General features: G+C 46.5%; 1 protein-coding gene across 1 annotated transcript; it reads left to right on the forward strand.

The window, feature by feature from the left end:
* Positions 1–885: 885 nt before the first annotated feature.
* On the forward strand, positions 886–9,330 carry CSNK2A1 (casein kinase 2 alpha 1; the record flags this gene model as incomplete). Its single annotated transcript, XM_079543383.1, has 12 exons — positions 886–986; positions 1,933–2,044; positions 2,855–2,956; positions 3,362–3,412; positions 3,982–4,041; positions 4,536–4,619; positions 5,012–5,122; positions 5,601–5,702; positions 6,499–6,599; positions 7,234–7,382; positions 8,672–8,758; positions 9,215–9,330. The coding sequence occupies 12 exons, from the start codon at positions 886–888 to the stop codon at positions 9,328–9,330; spliced, it is 1,176 nt and encodes a 391-aa protein (XP_079399509.1).
* Positions 9,331–10,177: the final 847 nt, after the last annotated feature.

Consider the following 10,177-nt stretch of genomic DNA (forward strand, 5'->3'; position numbering starts at 1 on the left):
GCTTTGAGTAAAACTTCCCTGTATGGTCACTGGGTGAGAAATCAGTAGTGACTCTGGGGTCTTATGGCAGGCTGGGAACCAGAGCTGCTCCGCATGGTTAGTGTAGTTCTTAGAGTAAGTTACTGTTGTAAATATTCCGAAATCAGAGCATGTGCTGGATGAACAGCAGCTTCCTGCTCAGTTACTGCAGCTAGTCGTAATGGCGGTGAAACTCAACAGGCCTGAAATTCTGCTTTCAATGAAGATTGCGTTTCTAGAAATCGAAACTTGGGGCTGTGCTTAACTTAGGTTGCACAGGTGACCTTGTAAAAGTGTCTGCTGTTGGCAGCACGGCTTCTCAGTGTCCTGCAAGAGGGGCAGGACGTGCAGCACACAGGGAGTGAAGGGTTCTGCTTCTGCACTGGCACAAACTTGCCCGGGGTGGAGAAAAGTTGCAGTCGATGGCCGTTGCCTTTGCTGCAGAGCTGAAGGGAGGAGCCCTTCTGATACAGAGCATGCTGCGTTTCTTCCCTTGTGGAAAGTTATCTTTCCAGCCATAAGTTAGATACTTGGTACTGAAAGTTGCAAGGTGCATTCAGGGTGTTAGTTCTGCTGTTGGGTCCAGGCGGTCCTGTCTTGTGTGAGGAAAAGCAGGCAAATGGTTTTCAGGTCCTGACAAATGATCCCAGGTCCGTGGCTGAACTCCAACTTCTTCTCAACAGCTTTTAATGATTAACTTCAATATTTTTATACTATCTTGAGATTTTAACCTTTGGTTTATTTTCTCTCTCTTTAGTTGGAAGAACCAGAGGCCTGTCTGAGGCCTTTCTCCTCTGTCCTACTGTGGAGATTGGGTAGCCTCTGGTTTCAGCCATCTCATCGCTTCCACCTGCCAACCTGTCTGATATGTCGGGACCCGTGCCGAGCAGGGCCAGGGTTTACACGGATGTGAACACACACAGACCCCGGGAGTACTGGGACTACGAGTCGCATGTGGTTGAGTGGGGGTAAGTGTGGGCTGGGCAGGGTCTCGTAGGGTCTGCAGGGTGGTGCAGGGGGAGCTGTGGCACCTGTGCTGCGTTAGGCTTTCACGCTCTTTGGATGTGTGGTGTAGATGGCAAGTCAGGATCACAGCTTTTCTTTGGCATTGCAGAAATGGCAGAACAGCCTGTTGTGTATCTGAAATCGTCTCCTCAAGTTTTTAGATCCCTGGCAGCACAAGAACGTTTTTAGTGCCTCCGTTAAGATTTTGGTTTGAATAGCTTTTGACACGCAGTCAGGAAACTTGTTCTTTTCAGAAGGAAGAAAGTCTTTTATCTGAAACAGGCTAAATGGCTCTGGGAGTGGGGCTGGAGAAATGGTTCTGATTTGGAGGAGTGCAGAGACTCAGCAAACTGAAATAGGTACATGTCTCCTTGTGACCTGTTGCTCTTCTCTCTGCAAGTGACTACAAAAGACATCTATGCTCCTTTCTGAAGGAGGGAAGTGTCTGAATCGAGCTCATGACTGAAATGTCCAAGAATCAGATGGCAGTGATGCAGCTTGGTGGCTCTGTGCTCCTGCTTTTGTGGGCAGGGCCCAGACAGCCCTGTCCTCAGAGTCGATGCAGTTTTTGTCTTGATAGCTCTACTGATGTTTTCCTAGCGTTATGTTAGGAAAAATATAGCTCCCAAACCTACATAGACCTCTGGAAAAGATAGCTTGAGTTTGCTGAAGTCCAGATGGGCTCACATTACTACTGCAGAAGAAACAACTTGTGGGTTGAATTGGGCTTGGACAAAGAAGCTCCCTGCTTCTCTCAGTTCGTAATCATGGCCTTCAGTGGACTGAAGGTGCTTGTTTATCCACCTTCTCTGGAAGGGGGTGGCAGTGATTTAGAGTTAAGGAGCACCTTGTAAATTCTGATGGAAATGTCTGAGCTATTTGGAATTCTTTACCTATTTATCTCCACAGAAATCAAGATGACTACCAGCTAGTTCGAAAATTAGGCCGAGGCAAATACAGTGAAGTATTTGAAGCCATCAACATTACAAATAATGAAAAAGTAGTTGTTAAAATTCTCAAGGTGAGCAGGGGTTTGGGGAAAACATGAGATTGGTCCTGAAGTGATCGGGAGGCCAGAAAATGCAGCAGTTGGTCTGAAGTGTCTTGTGTTCTAAGACTGAAATCCTTGAAGTCTGGCTTCAGAGTCCCCTTCAGTGAAATAGGCTATCATTGCAAGCTCTTAATAAGAAACCATATGCTTGGTTATCAAGTTAAATCTCTGCCTGTAAGGAATTAACCTTTCTCTTAAAGAAGTCCTGATGTGCAGCACGCTTCTGAAAGTGTTTTTACTTGGAGCTAGAAAAGTTTTCAGCAGCTGACTAGAGAATTCTCACCTCTTTTAGCTACCAGAACCCCAGCATGTTTTTATGTGGAATGAAGCCTATAAGCTCGCAGGACTGTTGTCCTTTCAAGGCAGTGATACAATTCAGAGGCTGCTAACCTTAAATTTGGAATTTCTGCTTTGCACGTTCCATTGCAGGCATAATATTCTTCCAGGCTGAGTTAAGGTCTCCTGGAAACTTATTGTTCCACAATCTTGACTGGTGAAATACCTTTGTTTAGTGTGGCCTTTGGATAGCTGATGGGTTTCTCCTAACTGTACATCTAGCACATGTCAGTTAACAGATTTTTGATTGTTGGAATGTGTTCAGAGATGTGAGTTCTTACTGAAATGATTCATAGGTAACAACCAAGTGTGGCTGTTGGAACTTAACTTGCAGAGGTGCTGATGTATTTTGCTAACTTGCAGTCAGGTACCTTTGTCATCTGTTGTGTCTGTTTGCCTCACTTGATGGCCACTTTGTCTTATGCTCTGTGTTTTATTCTCCAGCCTGTTAAAAAGAAGAAAATCAAGCGTGAAATCAAGATCTTAGAAAACTTGCGAGGCGGTCCCAATATAATCACTCTTGCAGATATAGTAAAAGACCCTGTGGTGAGTATGGACAGGGTGTAAAGGGTGCTTTGGGTTTGTGGGTAAAGTTTGTTTTTCACTTCAGCTCTGATCTGACGTTTTTGTTTTCCTCTGCCCTTAAGTCCTGCTTGTGAATCCCTTAATGAGATCAGCTCTTAATCTGATTAACTTCTTTTGGAGGCCTTTCCCCCCACAGGTCACTTCTGCCCCTCGCTCTATAAGGAAGCAGCAGTGAACTGAGACGTGTTCATTTCTTCTGGGGGCAGAACAGAGTGCAGGCTCTGTTCTGTCTGAAGGAAATTACAACTGTGCCTGAGGCAGAAGGGGTTTTTTTAGGAATTTTAGGAGTTGAAATGATTTAATGCATTATCTTGAATGGAAACTGTTTGTCTTAACAAGGCTGAACACTTTTTCTCTCTGTTTCAGTCTCGGACCCCTGCTTTGGTTTTTGAACATGTAAACAACACAGACTTTAAGGTATAGTATGAGTTCTGACCTTCTATGTTTTCCATTCTGAAGCCTCTTGTAATGTTCTGGGAAGACGCTAACATGTAGAGGGAAGGCAGGTTATGTAATCATTTCCTTCCAACATACCAGTTGTCTTTGAAGATGAATGCACTTGGATAGAAGTTTGTATTCAGTTCCTTGGTAGTTAGAAGGTGAAGATCCAGATCGCTGTGGTATTGTAACCTTCAGAGCAAATTCATCCGTTAACATTGTAGACCATCAATGCCTGGGACAGCTTTACTCGAGCTGGGAGCCCCTCAGTGTGTTTGAGAGCCAGTCTGCAGCAAAAGGAATCGGGCAGTCGGTGGGCTGGTGCTGGGAGTTAGTGAGAGGAGCAGAGCAGAGTTCTGAACAGCTGGAAGTGAGCTGTGTGTGATTTGGATGGGAGAGGAACAGGCTGAGTATTTGTGGGGTTTGGAGAGTCAGATGGTTTGGAGAGTCACATCAGCAGAGGACAGAATTGGGTCGTTCTGGATTGGCACAGTTGTGATATTTTTCTTTGGTGTTGACCTCTGATGGGATGTGTTTGTTTCCCACAGCAATTATATCAGACATTAACAGATTATGATATTCGATTCTACATGTATGAGATTTTGAAGGTAAGTTGGGGTTTTCCTGTTTTGTTGATTCGTTTCTCAGCTTTGTAGTCAGCTGATCCTTTAGCAATGGTTATCTTGTCACTAATGGGGGAAGGGAAGAAAGAATGAAAGAAATTGGTTACTATGAAAGAATTGGTTTTAAAAATAGGCATCAGATCAGCACAGTACTGATGGGTTAGCCACGTTTCCACAAGAAATGCTAGTCCTTATTAAGGATAGCAAAGCCCTTATCTGGATACACTGCGAACTCCAGAAATCCTTTTTTTTTTTGGGAAGTAAACGCAGGAGGTGAAACCAGACACTTCTTTTGCTGGGACTTTGGGAGGGGATGCTGGAGGTCTTTGCTGTGGTCTGTGAGTCTGGTTCTGAGTGTATCACTGAACAGTGAAGTCGTGCTGCCTAGGTAACCTTGGTGTATGCAGAAATAATTCTGAATGTGACTGAGCTTGAAAAGGTTCTTGCAACTCCAGCATCTGCTTCTTTGTCACTTGCAGGCTCTAGATTACTGCCATAGCATGGGAATCATGCACAGAGATGTCAAACCTCACAACGTCATGATTGATCATGAGCACAGAAAGGTACTGCAGGGCAGGGAAGGGTCCTACTTTTGTCTTGGCAAAACAGGGGTTCCTTTTTGGTATGCTTGTGTAGAGGTACTTGCAGACATCTTTGGGGGGGGGTCATATGGGGGACTGTGCTTCCATGGCATGGAGAAACTTGGAATCTTGTGAACCCCTTAAGATTTTTATGGGTTGTGTGTTCTGGTTGGGTTGGTAAGGAGAGATCTGACTTAGAGTGGTTGATGGTCTTGGCGTGTGGAGAATATCTGAACAGATACTCTGATCAATTTCAAATGAACTGAGAAGAGAGAGCTTGTAAATGAAGCTTTCAGGTACAGTCGTAGCACGACTCAGTAGGAGCAGAGCTGGCACATCCCTTGATGTTTTTCATTGTTTTCTACCATTTCTAGCTTAGACTAATAGATTGGGGTTTGGCTGAGTTCTATCACCCTGGCCAGGAGTACAATGTCAGAGTGGCTTCCAGATATTTCAAAGGACCTGAACTCCTTGTAGATTATCAGGTAAGAATGACCAGGATTCATCACTGATGTGTATGCAGAGAACCTTGAATGTTTCCAGATAGTGAACCAGAAATTCAGCTATTCAGCAACCTGACTCTGAAGGTGGTCTGTTCTAAAATACACAAAGAGAGCAATGGATGTAAAGCCACCAAATGAAACCAGGGAGTCACCTGGGGACTTGAAGAGCTGAGCTTTCATCATGGATGTTGGAATACAAATGTTGATTTATTTCTTTTCTTAATCAAGCCTGGTTGTGCAGTGAGGAATGGAAATGAAGTCTTTGTGAGAGGAGCTAATGCTGTGTGAACTGTTCCCCCTGAGTTGAACAGTGTTCTGATAATGAAGATGCAGTAACATATTTCTTCCTGGTGTAATATGGCCATGTTTGCATTTCTGGAGGGAGGGGGAACCTGTGAGTTTTGGGAGTCCTGTCTGCTGAATTCATTAGAAATTGAATTGTCCTTCTGGTTTTGTACAGATGTATGATTACAGTCTGGATATGTGGAGCTTGGGTTGCATGTTGGCTAGTATGATATTCCGAAAGGAGCCGTTTTTCCATGGCCATGACAACTATGATCAGGTGAGAGCTGCTCATGTGTGGTCTCTGTTCCCTTCTCACAGTGAAGACTTTCTGCTGACACTTCTATCAAGGAATCCAAAGAAGAATTTAAACATTTTCTTAATGGCTTCTGTGCTCAGTTTGAAGCCATGTCCCTTCCCTTCCCTTCCCTTCCCTTCCCTTCCCTTCCCTTCCCTTCCCTTCCCTTCCCTTCCCTTCCCTTCCCTTCCCTTCCCTTCCCTTCCCTTCCCTTCCCTTCCCTTCCCTTCCCTTCCCTTCCCTTCCCTTCCCTTCCCTTCCCTTCCCTTCCCTTCCCTTCCCTTCCCTTCCCTTCCCTTCCCTTCCCTTCCCTTCCCTTCCCTTCCCTTCCCTTCCCTTCCCTTTTTTAAACCATGCAAGGTTATCTAAAACAGATAGAAATAGTTTAGTGCTTTGCATTTTTTAGCTCCTTGGCATATATCTGGTAAAAGTTACAGCCTTGCTTTTATTAAGGGGGATGTGTTCTGGGACATTGAACCACTACTCCTGAGGTGACAGTTTGTGGAAAGCCCCTGTCCTATCCATCTGCTAAGCGTTATGTGAGGGCACGCAGCTGCCACCAGGCTGCTTTGGGCTACACAGCCCTTACTGAGTGGGGACACACTTCTGGTGCCCACAGTTACAGTGGGGTGGTTGGAGCTGTGAGATGAGCCCATGCCTGCTGTCTCAGACTGTGTTCCAGCTCCCAAGGGAATATGCTGCAGTATTTTGTGCTTGGCTCTGACGTTGTTGTTATTATTCCCTCACAGTAGTGACTTATTTTTCTGTTTGTTCCTAGCTGGTGAGGATAGCCAAGGTGCTGGGAACAGAAGATCTGTATGACTACATTGACAAATACAACATTGAACTGGATCCACGTTTCAATGACATCTTGGGCAGGTGAGCCAAGCTGGGAAGTAGTTCAGAAGATGGTGAGCTTGTGGTGGAGTTGGAGCTTGAAGTAAACAAAGACTCTTGCTTTAGAGAGAACTGCTGCTTTGTGCTTTTGACCCAGCTCTGCCAGTGCTTCCCATGCAGCTTTATCTGCAGATGCATTTGAGGAACAAGTTTTAAGTGTCATTTAGGTTAATAATTGAACTGCCAGAGCATAAAGCATGAAGGGCCAACGCTCCTTCTGGTATTGCAGAAAAAAGAGCAGCCGTGGTTCTCAAGACTGTCAAATAGGAAATGAATTTCTGCTGATGGCACTGGCATGTTATTTTCCTCGTAGTTATTTCATGTGTGACCACGAAGCAGTGTTCAGAGTGTAACAGAAGAGCAGAACCGAGGCTTCAGGCCCGTCCCTTCACTCTGACCTCTGCTGTCTGAAACGTGGCAGCTGTGCCGCCACGTGGAGGCTGGGTGTACTGCTCCGTGTGCTCTGTGCTCTGCTTCGGCTCAGCCCCTCGCTGCTGCAGCAAGCAGTGACCTGTCTTTGAGCTGGGCATCTGCTGCAGCCCTATCTTTAAGAACAACAGGAATCTGGCACCTGTGTGCTCTGCCTCACCTCACCTGGGTGCCTTGTTTTCTGCAGACACTCCCGTAAACGATGGGAGCGCTTTGTTCACAGCGAGAACCAACATCTGGTGAGTCCTGAAGCTCTGGATTTCTTAGACAAGCTGTTGCGATATGACCACCAGTCACGACTCACAGCAAGAGAAGCCATGGAACACCCCTACTTCTGTAAGTAGCAGGTCTTACAGCCGTCTGCTGTTCACACTCACACCTCTGCATTCCTTCCTCTGGGAAATCTCTATCCGAGTAGTTGTACAGACAGAGCTAAGAACTGCAACAGCAGAGGCCGCTGCTTTGCAAGTAGCTGTGCTGGAGCTGAGGCTGCTCATCTGAGGGGGATAAGTAGGCCATGGCCATCTGCAGCAGCTGAGGAGGCAGCGTTGTGTGCCTCTGTCAGGGCAGTGAATCAGCAGCACTGCATTAAAGAATCTTTGCTGCTGAACCTGTGCTCATTTCAGCAGGTGTCTGGATATACGGATTCCTGTGTCTGATGAAACCAGGTGACTCTGCTTTGTTGAGAAACAGGCCCTTTGAAGTCATCTTGTTGCTAAATGTGCCTTAGTCAGTGTTGTGTTGAAGTCTTGTTTTCCAGGCAGAAAAATGAAACTTTCACTAGTAAACGTGAAAAATTAATGTTTGAATGCTTGCAGTTTTCCCAGAAACCTACATATTAAGATTTGTGAGAACAGCTGTATGACAACACAAATAGGAGTATCTGCTCAGGTTCTTTATTTTTGTTGGTGGTGAGCTGACTTCTGTAACTAACAACCAGCAGTCCTATGCTTGTGGCAAATGTTCAGCTGAAACGTAACGTTTTGCAAATATGAGCATTAGCAGAGCTGAAAGCTGTGAAAGAGAGAATGGGGAAACAGCAAAATTACTTTGTCTAGGTGCAGGTAAAGGTTGTACTGAAGGCATCGTGAGGAAAGGCAAACTTGAAATTACTTCACCTGCTGCAGTAGGCTTGGGAGGCAGGACGGGGATGTCACAGTCCTGATGGCAGTGCTTTTTACCTGCATCTTGTGGAAGGCAACACGTGGACCTCATTAGAGTTCACAGCTGTGGGATATGGTTGGAGACATGACTTGTTACCACCTGTGATGTTTCTGCTCACTGCATTCATTTGCTGGGTTTAGTTTTATGAAACATCTGACGTAGAAAGGAGATAACTGCCATGGCTTCAGCTCTTAGTGCCGAGCAGTGCTGCTGATCTCCACACCACAGAATTTGGGCAAGTTGTCCTTAACGTCTGGACTTTTTTAGTTGTGTTACCTTTGTACCCTGTTGGGTGTCCTCCAGCGGAGTCGGTGCAAACTTCTGTGCTCCAGTAGGTGCTGGCTGATACCATCTGTGCCGCAGGCAGCTCGCCAGCGCTGGCTGTGCACTGGGGTCAGGCAGGCAGCGTGCCTCAGTGCTGTCTGGCAGCACGGTGCCTAAGGACAGTGTGCTCTTCCTAGATCCCATTGTGAAAGACCAGGCTCGGATGGGCTCGTCCAACATGCCGGGTGGCAGCACTCCTGTCAGCAGTGCGAGTATGATGTCAGGTCAGTTCTGCCGCCTCTTGTTGGCGCACCGTGTTGCAAAGCGTTTCTGTCAATGTCTGGGAGGGAGAGTTGTGCAGCTGGGGTGTTGGGGCGTCTCCTGCAACTGAGGATGAAGGCAGGGCTAAAAAGACGTGGGTGGGAGAGAGGGAAAAGAGCCTCGCTGCATCCTGACCTGCTTTCCTGGCCTTGTGTTTTGCAAAGTGCTTTGCAGGTGGAATTTCTGGCAGCGGCTGGAAGGACAGTGATGCTGCCACATCTGCCCTTTGGTGACACTTCAAATGTGCATAAGCTGAGCTTTTTCTGTTAAAGATCTTTGCTCTCAGCTTATTTCGGTAGCTCTGAAAATGTAAGGAAGTGACCCGCGAGGATGACGTGTCCTTTCAGAAGCAGCACAGCAGACCTGGATATCCGTGCACCCGTTTCACTCTAATTCTTGCTTACCTGTCTCTGTTCCAGGGATTTCTTCAGTGCCAACACCTTCACCCCTTGGACCTCTAGCAGGCTCACCTGTCATTTCTGCCACCACCACCCTGGGGATGCCCGTTCCAGCTGCTGCAGGCGCTCAGCAGTAGTGATGGGTTCTGTCTCCTGCTGCCTGAGCTGAGTCAGGTGGGGAAGAGGTTTCCCCCTCCGCCTCTCCTCAGGACGCAGCTCGTGCCTGGCAGGGGAAGGGAGGGGATGAACGCTTTGGAGGCACCGTGTCTGAACTGTTGCTTGTGGATTTATAGTAGTTCAGTCATTATATACAAAATTATTATAGGCTGATTTTTCTTTTTTTACTTGAACTTTTCGTAACTCAGGGGATTCCCTGAAAATACCTACAGATGGAAAATTTCTTGGACAGTTTCCCTTTCCCCCCTCCTCCCCCCCCCTCCAAAAAAAAGTACTCTTCATTTAAGAGCAAAGATGAATCAACAGCATTTCCAAACTATTGCATCCTGCTGGAAATCTCTTCTCTTCATGTTCCCACCATTACTCCTCCACGAGCACACACCTTGGGAGATCGTGCTGTTCTCCAGAGACTACCAAACCAAGTCTTCATGAGGCAGGGGAGGGGGATTCTCTAAGTACCACTCACTCACTTTAACCCCATAGCCTGCATATGATTCAGTACACTGAGGAGACAATTCCAGTACGGAGAGGCGGTATAAGCTTAAAAGAAGTGCAGATAATGTCTAAAACCCTATTTTGATCAAATCATGTCTCCTTAGGAGCCGACCAGAATGCCAACTCACCCCCTTGCATGTAATTTTAGTCTTCAAACATAAAGTGACCGATCCAACTGAAGTCCTCTCCGCCTCCTGGTAAAGGTGCTGCTTTAGAGCCGTCCTCTGCTCAGCACCTTTCTCATGGAAGGGGAGGCTTCCTGCCATTGCTTGGCTTGGATCTCTGGAATTAGTTTGTTATTGGGTATATTGT

This window comes from Tetrao urogallus (assembly GCF_951394365.1).
Source record: "Tetrao urogallus genome assembly, chromosome: 16".
Classification (NCBI taxonomy): domain Eukaryota; kingdom Metazoa; phylum Chordata; class Aves; order Galliformes; family Phasianidae; genus Tetrao; species Tetrao urogallus.